The sequence below is a fragment of the Sinocyclocheilus grahami genome, unplaced genomic scaffold (assembly GCF_001515645.1).
Source record: "Sinocyclocheilus grahami isolate Dianchi unplaced genomic scaffold, SAMN03320097.WGS_v1.1 scaffold374.1, whole genome shotgun sequence".
Classification (NCBI taxonomy): domain Eukaryota; kingdom Metazoa; phylum Chordata; class Actinopteri; order Cypriniformes; family Cyprinidae; genus Sinocyclocheilus; species Sinocyclocheilus grahami.
In genome coordinates this window covers 116,087-137,961 of record NW_015505553.1, presented here as the reverse complement: position 1 = coordinate 137,961, position 21,875 = coordinate 116,087, and the positions used below count along the sequence as shown (strand labels likewise).

Below are 21,875 nucleotides of genomic sequence, written 5' to 3'. Positions count from 1 at the left end.
GTTTTTTGAACATTAAAGCATGTCAACATATTCTGTTACACCAAATACACAAAATAATGATCTTTAAAAAAGCATCATATGACCCCTTTAATATACTTATATACTGAGCCAGTTAATACCATATAAAAAAGCTCAGCACACAGCATAAACATGAAAGAAACACCAAAAACTCACTGTCTTAAAAAGGTGTAAATAGTCATTAAAAATGGCAATAATTGGCTTTTTCTTTTTCAGTGAAGCTGTTGTTTCATCGTGCATTTGGAGTTTGTACTCTTCTTTCATCCTTACAGTGTGCAGGACTTTTCTTTTCTTTTTTCCCCCATTGTGCCAAAGCATAAACAGAAAATGTCCAAACAAGCAGTGGCAGCTGTAGAGCTGAAATAATGCTGAAATCAGGGATGAATGCCAAGACATCAAGCACAGAGTGCAAAACCACAATGGCCACACCATGAACTGCTTCCACCAAAACACAGCCATGGCAGAGAGAGAAAGAAAAACCTAGACTAACCTAGACTAGATAGTATTATTATATTTTTTTTTTTACAAAACAAACAGCTGTACATGGCAGCAGTTTCAAACGTCACACAACCGTCATTCTTCACACCAGTAAGTTTCAGTGTAAAATTCAGTTTCACTGTGAAGAAGATCCAGTGAAACGAAAGACACGTGTTAACGTCTTGCTAAACAACATTTATTGATTTATTTATTTATGTATGTATTTATTTATTTATTTTCATAAATTCACAAAGAAAGATTATTTTTGTGCTTCATTATTTAACATACAGTTGTGATGACATAACCTTAAATATACAGCACCTGACTGCTTAAAGTTAATTTGGTAGCTGAAGATTGTGCATTATCCGACTCTTTCATCAGCTCAATACAAATTATTTTTATTATTCAATAATATACTCGCTCTTATTCCTACAGTTTGCAGTTCAATTATTGGAATAAATAAATGTTGTAATTAACAAAATAAGTAAAATAAAAGAACAATGAATAAAATAATGACTGCTCTCTACAGCACCTGCGGGGTCTGGCTCAGAGGAGACGTTCTGCACCAAACCTGGTGCTGGGGAAAGCTCTAGGAATGTCTTGGAGCCCAATAAGGTATGTTTTATACAATAAATAAATAAAAAATCTATTGTTGTTCTTTTGTGAAATGTAATAATTTTTCAATACAGATACACCATGAAATTAATGGTTGCATAGATTAAATATGTTAACTCAGTTAGAAAATTGTGTGACTCATGCAGAGAATAATTCACAGGATTTTCTTTCAGATATTTAATGTGCTATATTTTTCATTGATGTTTTTATAAAGCACTTTTAACCCAAAGCAACCACACACTATTGGATTTTCCCAACTGTACTATTTTATTTCATCTGTGGTAGTTGTTGAGTTGGTGGTTTATAGTGAGAACTTTCTCGTGTTCAGGGAGGAAGCTCAGTGTCTGGTGGCGGTGGATCAGTGTCCCTTTGTGCTGGGACTGACAAGTGAGAACTCAGAGCTGATTCTGGATGAATGTGCTCAGCTGACCGAAGGACTGAAGACCAGGGAAAGACACCTCTTCCTCCTCAGTGATACCCTGGTCATTGCCAAGCTCAAGTAAGAAACTGTGAAATCTGCTGATATGCAGGGGCGCCGTAACCGCGGAAAGGTTAGGACGATAACCAACCCCCCACCCCCACAATCGCAGAGGGGGCCTGATTCAATATGCTTTTCAGGGGGCCCAGAAACCATAGCAGTGCCCCTGCTGAAAAGCATTCATACACAAACTTTTACAAACTAAAATGGTCCATAAACCATAAAGGGATCTTGCTATATTTAGAGCTGCTTTCATTTTTGATATGATATGGGAATCACCTAGCAAACAAAGATTTGTGATGGGATTCCCCCACAGTCTAGTTCAGGCTAAATGTATTATTTTAGCCTCACTTTATATTACATGTCTTTAAATGCTATGTTCAACATTTAAATTAATAATTTAATGCAATGCACCTATTACATACATATGAAACAACATTTGCAAATCATGCACCTTCTTTTATAATAAAAAAAAAAAATAGGCTGAAAATTTATCTTTATTCCCAGGCATTTTGTCGTATTGTTTTTATTATTTCATATTTATTTAATTTTTATTCTATTGGACTTGGGTTTTCTCTGTTCGGTACTTTGGTCAGCTTCGCTGTGTTTAAATGTGCTATATAAATCAAATGTATTTACTTACTATTCATTTATGTAATTAATTACAGATAATTAACCCTATAACCCACCCATAAATGTGACCATACCATTAAACTGGTCCCTAAATCTTAGCCGTACGTATACCACCTCAATAGTAGCAAAAGTGTTTTGCAATACAATAGTAAATTTTTTTAAGAACATAGTAAACTGGAACCTTTATTTATTTATGATACGGCATGATTCGCTCATTTAATAAAAAACAAACAAACAAATAATTCAAGATTCTTTGTTGTCATATTATCTTTACTTCACCTTTAATTACTGGGTCAAATTTGATCTGCATTGATCCACAAAATAATTAAAAAAATTATAAATGTATACATTCATAGTTGTACAGTATAGCCTACCTATTTAGTACAGATACGGGTCTTAAAAAATAAATAAATAAAAATAAAAAAGATATAAGGACTTGCCTGAAATAATATGTTTTTACTCTAGTTTTAGAAGAATATGTTTAAGGGACTATACCTTAAATAATGTTTATTAATGTTGTATATGATTTATTTTTAAGAGAGAGAGAGAGAGAGAGATTTCAAAACACCTTTATTATTAAACATTAAAATACACAAATCATACAAACAACATTGAATCAAGCATCAATCATCAAAATCTTATCTTAAATAAGAAATAATGAATCATTAACAATTCTACACAATACCCTTTTAAAACACCAAATTAATGCAAACTTTATAAGATTATTCATTGCTATATCTTAAACAATGTATATTTTGGGGTCAAATTTGATTCCTAGTTTTATTTTTAAGAGAGAGAGAGCGAGAGAGAGAGCGAGAGAGAAGAAGAGAAAGTTGCATTTACAAAACAATTTGAAAAAGTTTACAGAGCAATTTGAAAAATCTTGGGCACATGTCTAAATGCACTAGCTTGGCTCTGGCATGCTCTTGTTTCATTGTCATTTGTAAACTTGGTGACATTTATCTGTGATTTATTCCTACACAGCTGAGAGATTTCGTGCAGGTTTGATCTGTCCTGCACATATAGTTCTTCTGCTGCTAGTTCTATATTGACTGTTTCCTTCAGTATCTCTGTTTGACCTTAATATGATAGAGAACAGAGAGGATGCTAGGATGGTTCAACCGCTTGGTCACCACTTGTGTAAAGGATCCATTAGGATCTGAGAAAGCCAATAATCTCAGCTGCAGTTAGTTAAGAGACAATTCAAATACTCCAATGAGTTTTAATGGTCAAAACAAGTGACCTAAGATGTAATGCTAAAATACTAGAAGCTCCTTTAATCTGCAGAGAACTGTTGCAATTACATAACACAGGACCCATGGTGAGGCTTATGCAATAGATGTTGCTTAACAATCTATCAGAGGTGCTGAAGGCACAAAAACAACGAATAAAAAGTCTTAAATCATGCATTCTTTGGCAGATGCACATCTTTGGTTGATTGTGAATTTGTGATCATCTTAATTTATTGTTATTTTTCAGTTTTTTAAGCAGTGTCCCTTAACCATCTTAATGAAATTAACATGTCGTTGAAATAGGGAAATTAAGCTACTTCCTTTTTTTTCTAAATGTGGCATCTAAAGTAAATGCTGGTGTTGCATTAGTTTGATTCACTATTCACTTTTAAGCAGCTGTTATATATGAATATACTGAAATATAGAAGTATAAAATACGTACTGTATGAAGTTTGATACCATCAAACTAGGTCTAATCTTATGGTGGTGACGATGATGATGATGATTAAGGTACATCAGGGATAAATGTCCCCAATGGGGTAAAAGGCCATTTAGATTTTATTTTCTCACATAATAGTAATAGTCTCCCATAATACTTTCCCAGACACCTGTCTGTAAACTTTACTTGAACTTTGCAGTTACGAAGTGCAATGACAGAGTTTACACATTTGTGAATTAACATTCTGATTTAATAGTTTGTAAAATGTTGCCAAACACACTTTTTTCATCACTGTCTCAAAACATGTGATGGTTTCAAAAGTTTGTTTCAGTTTTGTTTTCAATATGATTAAATCAACAGTTTTTTTTAGTTTTTTTTAGGTTACTACGTTGTTTGGGTCAAGGTAAAAAAGGCAGATTAAACAATCTTAACTTGTGCTCTAAAGATTAATGAAAGGGATTTGGAACAAAATGAGGGTGAATAACTGATGACAGAACGTGAACTATCCCTGTAAAAATATATATTTCTATATCAAGAGTATTTTTATTTGGTAAATAAATTGACCATGTCACCAGGGGTCCAAGTGTAGGGTAAAGGCAAAAGTGTTGGATGAAAGTTTAGGGTTAAGACATTTAAAGATGATTATATATTGTGACCAGACAAATATCACATTTTATTGAGCTTTTAGCCCTACTGTACACTTTTATTCTTATCATTAGAGTTAGTTTTAATATACATTACATATTATAACATAATATGCAATGGTTTTCTGTTTTAAAATGGTAACATAATTACCATGCAATTCCATCTTACATGTATGTGTTATTATGTATATTCGTAGTAAACTGTATGGGAGCCTGTTAGAGTTTATTTTGTAATGCGTTGACTGTACATTATGCCTTACATAATCCCTCACTGATTAAGAATAATAAAAGATTGCGCACAATAGTGTATGCCTGTCCAAATGTAGTATACATGTGTCTGGAGATCATCGCCATATTGCAAAACATAACAAGACAATAAAACTGAGATTTCTGTGTTTACAGGTCAAATGCAAGTTACAGACTGAAACACAGGATTGATCTGAAGGATCTGTGGGTGTGCAGCTTTGAAAATGATGATGACGAGGCAGAGGACGAAGATACAGTTGTTGATCTAAGAACATCTATCATATTGGCTTGGTCTGTTTCTCTGTGCTTGGCCTCGTTCTGGTGAGGTTTTTTTAATTTTCATTTTTTTATTTAAATATATATTTTTAAATAGTGCTGGTTTGGAACTAAGCTTTGCAAGACAGTAGATCTCCAAGATTATGATTGAACACTCACAAGAATATTTTCACACGACCATGTAACAAACAGCAGAGCATGTGGGTAGTCTGTGGGCATGCTGCTGATGCTGAAACTAGGTTTCTAATCAAAGACATACATAGCCAGGATGCAACTGTTAGCATATTATGGCAAAGCACAGGGCAATTAGAGCAGGTGTATAAGGTCTTTGTGTAGTCATTCCGAGATAAAGAGTAGGTGTTCTTCGTAAACTTGGTTGAAAGTGGGGTATGTAGGTGTTCTCACAGGTGTTGGTAGTTGGTTGCACCACTGAAGAGCAACTTGTAACACAAAGTTTGCCTGATTTGAACAAGTAGAACCCATTAATGCAATAAAATATGAAACCAGAAATAGCAGATCATTCACACTGCTTTGCACAACATGAGTATGTGATTTTAGGCAGAAGCCGTGAAAGGGAAGTCAGTGACGATCTTCCATGACCATTCATTGGCAGTTAGTATAATAGCAAAGTTAAGTCGTGGATACAGTCACATGATTTAAAAGCCAACAGAGGCCTTCCAATAATATCACAACACTTAATAGAAATCAAGGCAATGATTGGGAAGAGAAAAAATAACTTTATAATTTACTTAAAGGTGTTGGGTACTAATTATATTGTAGTGTTCTTCAAATCTTAAAAGTATATATATATATTTTTTAATTGTACTTGCAGATAATATATTACTGAAATAAAAGGCTACTTAAGTGCACTTAAAGAGAGTTTACTTTCATAGCTGTTTCTATATATATATATATATATTAGTTTTCCATAAATGCTGGTCAGTAAATTTGGCCGTTTTTAAGTCCTACTTAAGTGGGTTAAGAAAGCAAAAAGTTAAAGTTCAGCTAATTTTCACTTACTTGCAGTCAACATGGAATGAAGTGTCCGAAGAATCTTTTTTTTCCAGTCAATGTTTTTCAATCAATCAATCAATCAATCAATCTTTTTAGCGTTATTGTGATACGAAAATGTTACAGATTAGTATTTGCTATTTCCTAAAACAAATATTCAGTGGATAACTCATATAGTTATATAGAAATCTGAATGTGTATTTCACATTTATACACCTAACCTCACACCTAAAGTGTAATACTAGAGGTTAGAAAGTCCGAACTTAAAAAAAATCATGGATCCATGTCTCTTACTAATCCAAAAATATAAATGTTTACACACGTTTCACAGTCATCCAGTCTACAGGTTTAATTAGGCCTAACCTACCTTGCATCTATGAACTGCAAGTCGCAGAGATAAACTTTCCACTTGTCGCCAAGCCACACTCTGAAATGAGGAAGTGGTAGCTGTAGCTGTGATGCTGCTTCCTGCCCTCATGACTCGCTGAGACTTTCCTGCCCTTTCTGTTGAGAGGTCGAGACAGTGTGGCCTCTTTATATTCACAGCATATTCAGGCGCACTGCACTCTCTGTGGATTACTAACTCACACCATGCTGTTCTCTCACTTGCAGTCTGCCTGAGCTAAAGGATCACTGGTTAGATACTCTACACAGGTGAGGTGTCACTTAGTACATGTCATGATTGCAAAAGGGAAACATAGTAAATAAGAAATTCTGACATTTACGTTCAACTTAAATTGTTATGCTAAAAATATGACTATTACAAGTGGATTTAGACTTCTGAACCTTACTGAAAATGCATATCTCTTGATAGTGTATTGGCATGTTTACCAGCTTTGTACTCAAACGAGTTTTTGTGTACTTCTTGCTGTAAGTCACTATATGCGGGGTGCATAACAGAAAATGTTGCGATTTCAAATGTCATGGCAGGAAAACTGCAGAGGCAAGGTCGAGAGCAGGCAGCACTTCTCCACCGCCCAGCGTCCTCATGAAGGTGCTGAGTGGCAATACCACGGTACGCGTTCCTCTGTCACTGATTTGTTAACATTAGTGATCAGCTTTCCAAAGGTCAGAACGCATAAATGCTTGGAATGGGATATTTTTCTTCTGTGGCTTTTATCACAGATGACGTAAGTCCTTGGCCCTTGTCTGTGTATGGACATATATTTTGGGTCTTACGGTACAGATACTGAACTGACATTATTTTTTCTTTCTTTTTCTTACAGAATAAAACTCTAAGTGGAGTTGGGATGGACTCTGCAGAGTTGCCTTTTGATGTGAGCACTCAGTATTTCTCATTTTCATCTCTTCATATTAGATTTATGCTCTTGACAAACACTTTTTTGTTTGAATAAATTACTTTCAATGACGCTTGAAAATGACTGGAGCAACAACAACAACAAAAAAGGGAGTTGCTCCCTCCCAAAAAAAGGATGCTAAAATGAATGAAAAAGTCTTTTGACAGTTGAGTGTCTATAATTTGTAGTCACACCCTACTACTTCTTCATGTCCTCATGACAAACATGTGCCTGTTCCCAGGGCAACTCCAAAAACTCCACCCCCTCGAAGCAGTTTCATAACCAGGAGCCACATACACAGCAGCCTATTGGTGAGTTTAAACTAGTCAAAATGGCTGTTTGAAACCACATGTTGGGATGCGTGCCCGCCAGAAAAAAAAATAGTGAAACTGAGTGGGAGTGAAAAACTAAGGTCTGAAGACTAAGTCTTTATTGGTAAACTCAACAAAATTAAAATCATTTGAAGTGTTACTAATAATATACTTTTCTTGGCGTCAGGAGAGAATGGAAGCAAAAGGAACTTTTTCTTCAAGTTGAAGAGAAGCTCCACCAACCCAAGTGTACCTGCTCATGCTGAGTCCAGTGCAAAGAACTTGCTGTTTGGACGACATCTCCAAGATAATGCCACACTTCCAAAACCAATTACTGTACGTCAGTGTGTTGTATTGATTTTTTATTGTTTACTTCAAGATTTGATGATGATGATACACATTTATAGACGTTGTGCGGTTTCTTGCAAAACTTATCCAGACCGCAATCAGACGTGTTCAAGATCATATTGATTCAAAACAAAAATATGACCAAAACTACAGCAGATTTAGTAGTTTTTGTAGAATCACTCAAAAACCCTGCCAAACAGACCTTGGAAACTGCTGGCATGCAAAAATTGGACATGGTGATGTCATCTGAAAAGTAAAACTGCTTCAGACGTGTAGTGAGTCATTTGGATGAAAGATTATGAATACATACATTTTTCTTTTTCTTTGGAATAGCATGCACTGATGAATTATGTGCAGGACCAGGGAAGTGTAATTAAGAAAGTAAACAGGAACGTTTTATTGGAGACTGACTTTCATTAAATCAGTAGAAGATTTCTATTCCTCAAACTTCTCATGTTTTTGGTCCTCCAACAGGAAATACTACTGTTGTTGTTCAGGAAGGGTCCATTTACTGAGGGTATCTTCAGAGTCTCATGTAACAGCAAAAACCTGAATGCTCTCAAAGATCAGCTGAACTCTGGAGTCCAGGTGGACATGGAAGCCCTGCCTGTGACACTCTTGGTTGGACTGTTGAAGGTGAATAATTCTCCATGTTTACAGTAGACTCAGCCTTTGCCTATGTATGTCTCTTGTCAACGCCCTTTTTTCCATTGTGACGTGTCTGTGAATCAATGAATCATTTCTTTATTTTTAATGTACTGACAGATTTTCCTGAAGCAACTCCCTGGAGGCCTGCTGGTATTTGAGCACTATGAAAGCTGGATCAGTGCTCTGGAAAAAGAGAGCACAGAGGATGCTCAGAGAGAGCTGAGGAGGTAAGCAGGAGTCTTTCTCTCGTGACCTAGCAGTAAACTCACTGTAATTTCAGAATGGGTAGAGAGAAACTGGCAGGAGATGTGGGGGCTGTTAAAAAAAAGTCCCTGGCACAGGCAGGGTGGTAGGAATGGGGCTTTTCTGTGGACTTTCTATGTACTCTTCAGAGATTTGAAAATAGGGAAATTAGAAGCTGAAGTCTGACCACAAAATGTCAGAAGGACAGTTCTGTTTTTGTTCTTCCACCCTCGGTTAATAGAAAAAGGGCCTAACTTTTTTTCTTTTGTTCTCAACTCTCAGAATGGCCGAGAAGTTGCCCAAAGCAAACAGTCTCCTCCTGCAGCACCTGTTGTGCCTGTTTCACCACATCAGTCAGCATTCAAAAACCAACAAAATGGATGCCAGGAACCTGGCAGTGTGCATTGCTCCAACCTTGCTGCATCGTGACAGCCAGCCCCTAGACAGGGATGATGTAGCAAAGGTCAGACACTTGGTCCTTTTTTGCCTTTTTTATAAGAAACTTCTAAAGAATCTGTTATGTCATTAAATTATTTATCTGGGGGTCTGTCTTGGTTCTGGCAACATGAGCCTGTAGCACTAAACTTGGGTCTGGATCAGTGTTTGAGCGAGAATCTCAGAAGTTTTTTTTTATTTGTTTTATTTTTTTTATACACCTCTGCAGTCTCGCTTTGACTAATCTTCTGACACTGTCATATGCGGTTTTAGATGCATAGAAACCACAACACTAAAAGCACTGTGACACTAAGTTGCACACAAAACTAAATGCTTTACAGTATATTAAATAGACATTACAATTTTTCTTTTGTGTTTTTATTAAGGCCACACACCTTATCCAGTTCCTAATTGAAAATTGCTGTGAGGTATTTGGAAATGCTATCCTGAAACTTTTTGAGGATTTAGAGGATCAGGAGTCCATAGACAAGTCAGGTAAATAAATCTTAACTATTTAAAAAAAAAAAACTGAAATATCATTCTCAAATGTACATTAAGATATATGCACCATTTTATGAGCCCTTTCGGGTGCTACATTACGCCATTTTAGTTCTTAATATCTTTACTTAATATTGAGCCAATCAAGAGCTCCATTTATGATTTTCAGGTTGACCCCAGCTTCAAGTCTCAACAGGATACTCACTAAACTATTATTGTAAAGAGCATTTCTGGTGTTAATACTTTTGCATTTTAAAAAATGGCCTAAGAGCAGATGTTTCTGCACCCCTAGTGTGGCCAAATCGAATTGCATTACCTCAATCCTTGCTAGAAAATCCAGCTTAGGTTGTGTTTTGGAACATGGCAGTTGGTCTAATTGGTCTGATCATTAGCTTTTGGAAGCTTAGCATTAGCTAGTTTGTTCAGCTTGACCACCTAGAGCTGGTATGGCAAACTATTAGCTGGTTTGTTGCTGGTTCATGATGTTATACTAGCATGAACAAACTAATGATCAGCTTGGACATGTTACATGTTACATAATCCACCATGTTTCAATACACAGCTACCAAGTCAAGGTGAATTTGTCAGCAAGGAAAATTCTACAATTTACCAAAAGCATCACCGATAGTCTCGCCCCAACCTCACAGCATTGTTTGAGTAAATGTTGCTGTGTTGGGCTGCTTGGAATGCTCCAATGAACAGAGCATTGTTTTGATAACATGACACAGCCACACAGACCTTTAATATTGACTTATTTTCTACAGATTCAGCCTCCTTGATGTCCCCTGATATCTCTTTCGTTGTCCACCAGCATGATTCAGAGTACGACAGCACAGATCCCGATGTTGATTGTGACTGTGTTGAAGCTGAGAGCCAGACTCAAGAGGACAACATGATGCCACATGGGAGCCCAGGCCTATGCAAGCTAGAACGCTCTGACATTCATTCTTGTTCCTCTAAAACTATATTTGATACTTTCACAAAACCTTTCAATCGGCGGTGCTCTGAGCCCTCCATTTCTCCTCCTGCCCCCATGACGGGTTTAAGACAGCTTGCCCGCAGCCATGATGACTTTTCAACAGAAAAGGAAGACTTTGACGACCAACCACTCAAGAAGCAGAACTCAGATGACTCTTTCTTGCATCCCCACCGCTGTGAGAACAGAAGATCCCAGAAACTGGTCGGGAACATGGACTTGCCGATCAGTGTGTCTTCTCCAACATCTAAGGCTGGTTCCTGCCCATCGTTTTGTTCCTCAGATAGCACCTCCTCAAATCTCTCAGAGCAATCAATAACCACATCACCCCTGCCATCCCCCGCAAGCCACCGCAAGTCTACTAGGCATTCATCCTTTATGAGTAAATCTAGACACAGCAATGGCCAAGGAGACTTGGAAGTGAACCGACGATCCCTCTCAATGAGGGCCAAAAGCCTTGGAAACTTTACATTTAACAGAGGCAGTCTGAAAAAAGGGGAGTCCCCGAAGGAAGCTGTCTTCCCATGTGAAACTCTCCAAGAGGACTCACAAAATGAGACAGACAACATTGATGAGCTTGTTCGGCGGCGTCGGCCTCTCTCCGCCATCGAAGTCTTCCAACATGTGGATAGTCGTATGCCATGCAGCCCCCCATCCTATGAGCAGGCACTGCAGACTGGAGCACAACCGGCCCCTCCGCAGTACAGGGTCATGACGGTCCAACACGCCAGAGAGCTTGGCAGGAAATCTCGCCCCATATCCATGAACGACAGCCTACTGGACAATTACAAAGTTAGCGAACCCACAGAATACGTAGAAACAGTCACAGAAAGTGTTCGATTAGAAGAACCACAGCCGGTGTCATTCCGGCAGAGGGCCATGTCTGAGTCAACGTCCCAGTCAAGGCATGAACAAGTGTCCCGCAGGTGTAGTCAGCCTGTGTTTGAGGAGTTCTCCTATGCAAAGGAATCTTATGTGTGAGTGTTTCTTTCTTAAAGGGATAGTCCACCCAAAAATTAAACTTCTGTCATTAATTACTCACCCTCGTGTCGGTTCAAAACCCTGTTCATCTTCGGAACACAAATTAAGATATTTTTGATGGAATCTGAGAGCTCTCTGACCCTGCATAGACAGCAACGCAACTGAAATGTTCCCAAGTCCAGAGACGTAGCAAGGAGATTGGTAAAATAATCCATGTGACATCAGGGGTTCAACTGTAATTTTACGAAGCTATGAGAATACTTTTTGTGCACAAAGGAAAAAATAAAAACGACTTTATTCAACAATTCGTCTCCTCCGCATCACCCTGTAGCGCCATTTTGGAGAGTATCAGCTGGACGTAATCAGTGTATGCTGTTCTGTGTCAGCTGCGTCACACCGGATCTGTTTCCTATGTTGTTGTGATTTGATCTGAACGAAAACAGCGTATCCATGTGACGCAGCTGACACAGAACAGCATACGCTGTTTACGTCCAGCGGATATTCTCAAAAATGGCGCTACAGGGTGATGCGGAAGAGGCGAATTGTTGAATAAAGTCATTGTTGTTTTTTTCTTTTGCGCACAAAAAGTATTCTCATAGCTTCGTAAAATTACAGTTGAACCCCTGATGTCACATGGATTATTTTACAGATCTCCTTTCTACGTTTCTGGACTTGGGAACATTTCAGTTGCATTGCTGTCTATGCAGGGTCAGACAGCTTTCAGATTCCATCAAAAATATCTTCATTTGTGTTCCGAAGATGAACGAAGGTCTTACGGGTTTTGAAACGCCATGAGGGTGAGTAATTAATGACATAATTTTCATTTTTGGGTGAACTAACCCTGTAATTGCAATACTGAACTCCTGCTAAGATTTAAAGATGAAGTGTGTAATTTGTTTGTGATTAGCATCAGCAAGTGGAATTGCACAAACAATGGTTGTTTTCAAACAAGTTTCCCAAACACTCTACCCACTGGTCAGATAGCCCTGTCCCAAACTTACATAATTGGTTGAACCATTGTTGCTGTGTTGTGCTGGACCGGATGATTAACCAAGCAGAGTAATGTTTTGATAGTGCCACAATGTTTACACTTTTCAGAAAAATCAACCCATAAAATGGCTTACTTATAGTCAACTCTTAAGTTAAGCAGTGATAGGAGAACGTATTTTAACATAGAACAATTGCACACTTCAGCTTTAAAATAACCTGCAACTATTAAGCTGAACTCTTTGACTTAGTAACACATAGAATTCAACATGTTACAGCGATTTCATATGCTAATATTGATTTTTTTTTTGCCAGTATGAAGCTATGTAAATAGACAGTTCAAATAATTAGATTGTATAATATAGTAAAATAGTTAGTAACAGAATAATTTTGATGTAGTCAGAATGTACAGCTGTAAATTACATGATTTCTGTATTACTTCTACTCTTTATTTCACTACAATAAAGAATCTTAGTGGTCACGTTGTTTGAACTCATCTCTGACAATCTTAAAAAGCTATTAAGTCTTACAAGGGTTATTTCAAAATGTCAACACTGGGTTATTGGGAAACCTTTTTTTTGCTGCCTTTATGGTGTTCCAAGTGAATAATGTACTGGTTGCTCTTTTGCCTTACAATCTTAATGAATGGTAACTAGATTTATATCAAGTATAAATATAATAGCATCAAAAAAGTAGTCCATATGACCTTTACATAATGTGTAATATATAAAGTGGCCTGGATAAAATTCAAAAGTTTATCTTGAGTGTTCCTCAAGAAGAAAGTCATACTGTTTGTGGTTGAAGTGACATGAGATTGAGTTAAAAATGACATAATTGTCATTTTTAGGTGAAATATTCCTTGTTCCTTTAGGATACCAACAGAAAAAAGTTTAAAGAGGTTATGAGGAACCTAGAAACCAGTACTTTCATACATATGGCATTTTGAACAGCCCTGTTCCCCATGCTTGGCAAGGGGTTGCATAACATGCATAACAAAATTTAATTGAAAACAGCGTATTCTGCATTAGACAGGAAGTCAGCGATCATCTGGACTGATTTGGTTTTTCGCTGAATTTGGTCTATCGTCTCACTTGTTTATAGTGACTCACTTGTTACATGCCCCTATTTCCTCCTCTTTTAGCCTTACTAAGAACTGCAGTGTGTCAAATGTCAGCTAGTATGGTTTCTATGGTGCAATGTGCACACACTAACATTAGTCTGTCTATAGGTAATGTGGGTACATTTTCTAAAGATTCATATCAAGACGCAGAACACACTGATGCTCTGATCAGCCTCTGAGTATGTCTGTGCACACGTATGCAGCCATGACTATTAAAGGAGTACTTCACTTTAAAATAAAACTGTATTTGCTCACCCTCACCCTGTTCCAAACCTGTATGCTGTACAGGTGCATTACAGGCATTGTTCCTATGAAACACAAAAATAGATCTCTTTTTTTTTAAGAATCAGTTGCCATACATTGACAAGAAGACCATTAACTACTACATGAGCTATATTAATATATACTATACATTCAGGATTTTTGGATTCAAGCACAATACAGAATCAGTGAGTTAAGTCAACATTTTGTGATATATTTGTAAAGTTAAAATGCCAAGCTGGTTAAGGACTTTTCCAAAATTGACCATAAACATGTCAATGCAAGCCAGTAAACATTCAATAATAGAGACAAAGCAACGGATAAATGTTACATAATGACAGAGGTCTCTTGGTTACATAACACAGTGGTCCTCCCTCTGTTGCCAATGCTGTGTTCATTATACAGTGATGAATGAGCACTTTATGTAATTAATGTTTTAATGCTTAAAGTTAAATTAATAACCAATTAGTGACTATTTAGTGACACAAGTATTTGATTACCAACTAATCTAAATAGGGAACAATGATATTGAATTTCTCAAACAAAGCACACAAAGCCAATGACATAGTCTGAAAAGGCAAACGTTTAAAGTAATTACGATGACTGAAAAAATATGCTCTAAAAATAAAATGGGTGGCAGAGGTGCACAACACAACAGACTGCACATACAAGGAATTATGTAATGTGATAAAACAGGACAGGTATGCATAATCAGTATTAAGTAGGAAATGTCTGTAATGGACGGAGGACCAGTCATGGTTTTGAGAGAAACAACAAAAATATAGATAGAAATATATTAAATAATATATTAGCATCAAACCAACAGGAATGCCAATACCGTGAGATCTGCTGAAGTAATCAAGTTGAGGAAACCCACGATGGCTCAGTTCCTCGAAATATAGCAAACAGGGTTTCTTAAAGAAATAGTTCACCAAACAATGACAATTTTATCATAATTTACTGACCTTCATGTTGTTGCAGTGCCATATTGGGTTTTTTTTTGTGTGGGACACAACATTTTTAAAGAATTATTAGGCTGTCAAGCTCCAAAAAGGGACCAAACAAAAACCATAAATGTGCTCCATAATATTTGGTGCTAAGTTTTCTGAAGCCATAGAATAGCTTTATGCGAGGATACCAAAATATTAAGACTTACAATGAATATATAGTGCCTATAAACTGAACACGTTTTCACAAATTTCCGTATTTGTTGTTTGCACAGAGACAATAATGGTATCGTTTCCAAAAACTTGAACTTTGAAACTTTTTCGAGAGTTTGCATTTTTAGGCCCCCAAAATGCTGTCGTCGTGTAAACGAACAGCCAAATGTATAAAAATTATGTTTTCATTTTTTTTAATGATAATTAAATTATATATCCATTACAAATTCATGTTTCAGCATAATGCTTGATACAGTAAATGCGCACTGCAGTGCTTTTTCAGTGATTTGAGACATATGTTTAGCATTTTTAACCATGACCAGTGTTGTTTATAATAAGAGCTAATCGCTGGTGTACATTTGCGGTGACTAAATGATTTCTGTTAGCATCAGTCGCTTGTTTTTTCAGACTGAGAACCCAAAACCACTTCCTCGAGTCACAAATTTCAATTTCTTAATTCGAAAACAAGCACTGTAAGAAAAACTTTCTTTTTTTGATAGAATAATGCTATACTATGTAAGTTAAAATACCAAAGACAAAACATTTGAAGATTTGAAAAGATTATTTTCATAAAAGTAAATGCTCTGAACCTGTTATATATGCCCAAGGTATATTGTGCCCTATATATATATTTTAAGTAGTGCATGCATTAGTAGTCTACATCACTGATTATGTTTGCTATATTGTAAAAACTGTAAATGAAACCTTGTCATATTCATGTAAGCTTGTGTGCAGCTCTTCCATCTGTTTAGTTTTGTTCACAGCAGGCAGAAACATGCATCAGTTTACTTGTCTCCCCCTACTGGTTGTTAAGACGTTTTACACAAAGACTTATTACACTAAGAGTTTGGCAAGCATTTATAATATATATATATATATATATATATATATATTATACTTATGTGGCAGGAAAGATTACTACTCTTAAAGAATTACAGGTTTGTTGCTGAACACACAGACACACACACACACACTTTCTCTCACTCTTTTTCACACACTTTCTATCTCTCAGTAATGGCACCAAACTTGCACACAACTGCTTCGTGATTCATCACTTTACACAAAGACTTATTACACTAAGAGTTTGGCAAGCATTTATAATATATATATATATATATATATATATATTATACTTATGTGGCAGGAAAGATTACTACTCTTAAAGAATTACAGGTTTGTTGCTGAACACACAGACACACACACACACACTTTCTCTCACTCTTTTTCACACACTTTCTATCTCTCAGTAATGGCACCAAACTTGCACACAACTGCTTCGTGATTCATCACTGTGGAGTTAAAAATAAGCTTCAGTTTAGGTGGAATTTTTTTCATCAGATTAAAGTGAATCAAGACAACAACACAAGGATATAATTTCAATTCTGAGTTGATTATGTCATTGAACATTAATGTGCTTTGCATAATAGTTCACAGTTTTATAATGTCACGGCATACTTTTTCCCCCCCGTTGCTTCAGGGCAATGTTGTGCAGTTAGACTACTTTTGTTCAGGCTATATTGTGCTACAGTGTGGAGATGTGATCAGATGCATAATCAGGAATATGACGCATTCAGGTCCTCCTGGACAGTTTTTACAAGCTCAGAAAACTCAAAGAATGTGCATTATTATCATCATTGTTGTTGTTATTATTGTTATTAGTATTCTGCCACAGAGAATGATTGGAAATGTAATTTTGTCATAAACTGGCTAAATGAGTAGTGTTTTCTTGGCAAAATGTATGGATCTTCTTCATTAGAAGACAAAGGAGGTTGAGATGGACTTCAAGGAGAAACTCTACTGACCACCCCCCACTGACCATCGACAGCTCGACTGTGGAGAGAGTCAGCAGCACTAAATTCCTGGAGGTGCACATCACAGAAGATCTCACCTGGACCACCAACACCACGCTACTCTCCAAGAAGGCACAACAGCACCTACATTTTCTCCGCTGGCTGAAAAGAGCAAGTCTCCCTCCACCCATCCTCACCACATTCTACAGGGAAACCATTGAGAGTGTGCTGACCAGCTGCATCACTGTCTGATATGGGAACTGTAGCGCCGCAGACCGCAAGACCTTCCAGCAGACAGTGAACACAACTGCAAAGATCATCGGTGCCCCTCTCCCCTCCATCCTGGACATTTTCCTGACACGATGCTCCAGCAAAGCCACCAGCATCGTGAAGGAAACAGTCTCTTCCAGCTCCTATCATCAGAAAGACGGTACCGGAGCATCAGAGCCCGCTCTGCCAGACTGCTCAACAGCTTTTTCCCCCAGGCTGTGAGAGCCCTGAACTCAAACCCCGCCCCCCTCTGAAAAACCCCATACAAATCCCTACCTCCTGAAACACGGACCATCTTAGCTCCCCCCCAGCAAACATTTCAGCGTATATATTTTACCAATTTAATAGTAGGAACACGTTAAATGTCATTGAAAGATTGATATTTTTAAGATTAACTTAGATATTTTGTTGTTATAACGTCCTTAGACAAATACATTTATTTTGTGACTTAGTGTTGCTGTAAACAGCTCTCTTTTTAAGTACAAAGTAATCTGAAACCAAGTTACCACTGTTTTACTGCAATAGCAATAAATTTAACAATTACTAGAAAACTGTGATTACAGTGGTAAGCTTTATTTTGTCAAATTTATCAGGGTTAGGGACTTGGCTATAATATTAATATTATTAATGCACATATGATGGTTTGCACATAATTTTACTAATGAATAAATGAAAAAAATGATTTTTTTTTAAATGGATAAAAAAACATACAAAATTCAAAATATGCAAAATGATAATCTATACACTTTTCTTCACTGTTTGGTGCAGAAATGAAGAACAGAGCAGTTATGGAAGCATAATTTATGACTGACGGGTTGTCAGAGGAAATACATATGCTCAGCATATCCTACCCATTGTGAGTATGAATACAGCTAGGTTAGAAAACTCTCTAATAAGCAGATAGAGTTGTGTGTAATGTGTAGTCTTACAGCATGATATAAAAATGCCAGAGAATAAAAAACAGACTGAAAGCTCATTAATATTATGAACCATAACACAGTGTTTGTTCATATGGTACTGTGATGAGAGCACAGTTGATACATGAATAGAATATAAATGAATATAAGTATGTTTAATAGACATCTCAGCCTGATCCAGTGGAGTTCCTTAGACAGCAGGAGGCCAGAAAAAGAGGTTTGTCCAGAAAACGGCTGAAGGAGCAGTTTGGCCCAAAAACACCGGAACCACAGGAGGGCAGAAAGAATATAGACGTGCAGGTAAATAATTTCGAACAGTAAACTCAGGGTCTGCAGGGATGAGTGCTGCATAAAGTGCTGCAGGGATTACGTATTGTTTTAGGCCAAAACCTGGAAATGAGTTAACATTTAACACTTCCAGTTCCATCGTCCTGAAGTCAATGGGTTTTTGAATGCATTTTTGGTTAAATGCCTGAAATATATGTTTGTGGTTGACACAAGCTCAAGATATTTTCATACTTTATTCAATGATGCATCAAGTGGGTCTACAGAGGTTTTCTGGATCACACTGAACAGAAAAATGTATCTACTTATTAGTCCGCTTTTGCGGCATCATTGTGATTATAATCACACTCTTGCAAACTATTCTAACTCACACTTTCAGGGAAATGTTTTTTTTTATAAAAACTGAAAGAGTTGTTGGAAGCTTAATGGTGGTGACTTTTAAGTCATGTGACTGTGATATGGTTTGGTTATAGTTTATATTTAGCGTTTTAATTCTGGCAGTCCAAAGAGAAAGGAAAACTTGAAATCGCATCATATGACCCCTTTAAACTCTGGTGCTCATGAGAGAGCAGGTTTAAGTCTGGCCCAGGTCACGTTCCTTTTTGCTACTTCTGAGTGTATCAATAAAATGTGGTGAAAAGTTCCGCCAAAAGAACCTTGGCCTACTTTCATTGTGTAACATTCTTTATAAGGGACCTTCCAACCTAACCAAACCTTCCCATGCACATAAGTGAAAAGCTCAGAATGGATGTGCATCTTCCCAAATGATAATACTGTGATAAACCCAGAAATCAAGAAATCCCAGAAATCTCTCGCTCATGTGTATTTTAGAGATGTACTTGGAGGTATATCTGTATAACTTATCAATCTACAAGTGTGTTTTTACCTTAAAATGCACTGACAACCACCATGATGATAACAGAAAGCCATGACTAATACGCTCACATGTAGACAGTGTACAGGGTCAAAAACACTATCAGAGTACACACAAAAAGAATGCATTAAACATTAACTAAATGTTACACAAAACACTCTAATGTTAACAAACATAAGAAGAAACAAAAACATTGAAAATATAAGTATTGAATTAAAATATAATTAGATTTCTTGTGTCATGCATGGTCTTCTGTGAATGTCATTTTTCTGTTTTTCACTATAAATTCTACAGTAATTCAGTTTTTACTTGCAAAAAAAACAACATAAATTTGATGGGATTTTATGATAAAATTACATATAATGTGATGTTAATTAACAGTTTTTTTACCACAGTTGTTTCCTCACAAAGCAGCAGAAGGCAGTGCTGGAAAAAGAGAAGGAAACAGCAGATAAAATTGCTGCGAGAGCATTTGCTCAGCAGTATTTGGGACTTGTTGCCCTCAGTCTATTCCAATCTAAAGGATTGTGGCTACTTCTATGACCCTGTGCAGAGAGGCAAGTGTCCCAACATGTGTGCATCAAAAAAAGAGAGAAACTGAATTCATCTGAATTATATACATTAATTTTAAAAGGTCTTTAATGAATTACTACACAAATTATCAGTCTAATGCTTAGTGAATGAATGTTCATTATCTCTGCTCCAGAGACCGGATTCCTCCCTTGGCTGATGGAAGAAGTCACCAATACATTAGAAGAAGAAAAAAAAAATGTCCTGCTGTCTAATACATAACATGGGATTGTCTAGTGAGATCCTTAGGCAATGATAAGAGTATTTTGGGCATAATTTGGACTTCCTGTTCTTCCACAGTGCTCATTCAAGACAGCACTAACCAAACATTTGAGGCCTTTCAGATGAAAGAATAAAGTCCTACGTGTGATTTCCCATTAGAGATAAACAGGGACAAACATTTAATCACTTTCACACTTTCATTTGTAAAATAAAATATCAAATATAATTTTAACATTATCAGAATTGTATGATTTACATTTAAATGTCAGAAAATCAATATAAATACTACTGTTAAATCTGTTTAAATAATATAAGTGTAATTCTTAGTTGAGGTGAAGAGTTAACCTTATAGTCTGTTTCCATTTCAGGTCATACCAGGGAAACAAGAAAAAAAAAAGAGGAAAATATTAAGGAGCATGCATTTTTTTTATATATATATAAATAATATTATTATAAATGCATTATGCATATATTATTTGAAGAATATTAAATATATATATTATTTTTAAACTGCTAATGTGATGTAAACTGTCACTATACCGTACAAGGACTGCACTTCAAGAACAACTCTAAACACTGTAAGGTGAACTGTTTTGACGATCCGCTTCAGCTTTCATTCACCTCGCCTATATACTGCTCTATTTTAATCCTGCTTCTCCATTGGTCAACTCCCACCTTTGGCCACGCCCACTAGGTGATTCGGAGTTTCGCTTCCGTCGGTGGTGCAGCTCTGGCAACACAGATAGAAACAGGCGTGTTGATGTAAATATATAGTTAAGGAAAGACCTCTAAGTCACATCACAGTGTACTTACTTATTCAGACCTCAACCGACGTAGGCTAAATGTTTGAATGACCTAATTACTATTGTAGATTATTCAAACATATGAGGTTTCATTACAAAATAAACAAGATATTAAAGATGGATGTACTTGGAGACCTTGAATGGGCAAAAGCTCCATCTGACTCAATAAAAGTTTCTATAGAACTCTCTCTCTCTCGCTTAGATTAAGCGATAACCTTTAATAATTCAACAGTTTGCAATAGTCATCTGAATGAAAGTGCTGACAGAGGTTTTCCTCATGTTATGCATGAAATTAGCCAGCACTGATAAGGTAAGGAATGCCCCATCCGTTTCATATTGAGATGTTCCTGTAGTAGTCATGTAGGCTAACTGACTGTGATATTGGCATCTTTAGGGAATCACTGATCAAATTAACTGTTTATGATTCTTGAGGTTGAAGCCAGCGGGAAACACACATTTCGTTGTTATTTAAATGAAGATGTAGCAAGACGTTTTCCCTTTTTATTCAGATTTCGTTAACTTTAAATATATGTACTGTATGTATAAGTAAGGCCACACTCTCACCTCTCTGTCAGACAAGCACAATCATATTTTATTTGTATAAATAATAATAATAAACTCATTGCTTAAATAATATAAGAAAGGCCCAAAATGCAGATGAAGTGGTATGAGGATCATATTCTCAACAGAGAGCAAGAGCAGAATCAAGTAGCTTAATGATTTTTTCCCCTACACTCTTAAAAATAAAGGTGCTTCAAAAGGTTCTTGAAGCGATGCCACAGAAGAACCATTTTTGGTTCCACAAAGAA

At 36.6% G+C, this 21,875-nt stretch overlaps 1 protein-coding gene across 1 annotated transcript in view; it reads left to right on the top strand.

The window, feature by feature from the left end:
- LOC107549517 (T-cell activation Rho GTPase-activating protein-like) overlaps positions 1–11,864 on the top strand; it is a 14,104-nt gene extending 2,240 nt beyond the window's left edge. Inside the window, exons 2-14 of the mRNA XM_016230632.1 lie at positions 1,025–1,110; positions 1,439–1,609; positions 4,939–5,103; positions 6,682–6,723; positions 7,000–7,084; positions 7,296–7,346; positions 7,609–7,678; positions 7,866–8,014; positions 8,501–8,662; positions 8,792–8,901; positions 9,200–9,380; positions 9,739–9,847; positions 10,615–11,864. Coding sequence (XP_016086118.1) covers positions 1,025–1,110; positions 1,439–1,609; positions 4,939–5,103; positions 6,682–6,723; positions 7,000–7,084; positions 7,296–7,346; positions 7,609–7,678; positions 7,866–8,014; positions 8,501–8,662; positions 8,792–8,901; positions 9,200–9,380; positions 9,739–9,847; positions 10,615–11,807 — 2,574 coding nt within the window. The 3' untranslated portion in view covers positions 11,808–11,864. The remainder of the gene's footprint in view (positions 1–1,024; positions 1,111–1,438; positions 1,610–4,938; positions 5,104–6,681; positions 6,724–6,999; positions 7,085–7,295; positions 7,347–7,608; positions 7,679–7,865; positions 8,015–8,500; positions 8,663–8,791; positions 8,902–9,199; positions 9,381–9,738; positions 9,848–10,614) is intronic.
- The last annotated feature ends 10,011 nt before the right edge of the window (positions 11,865–21,875 follow it).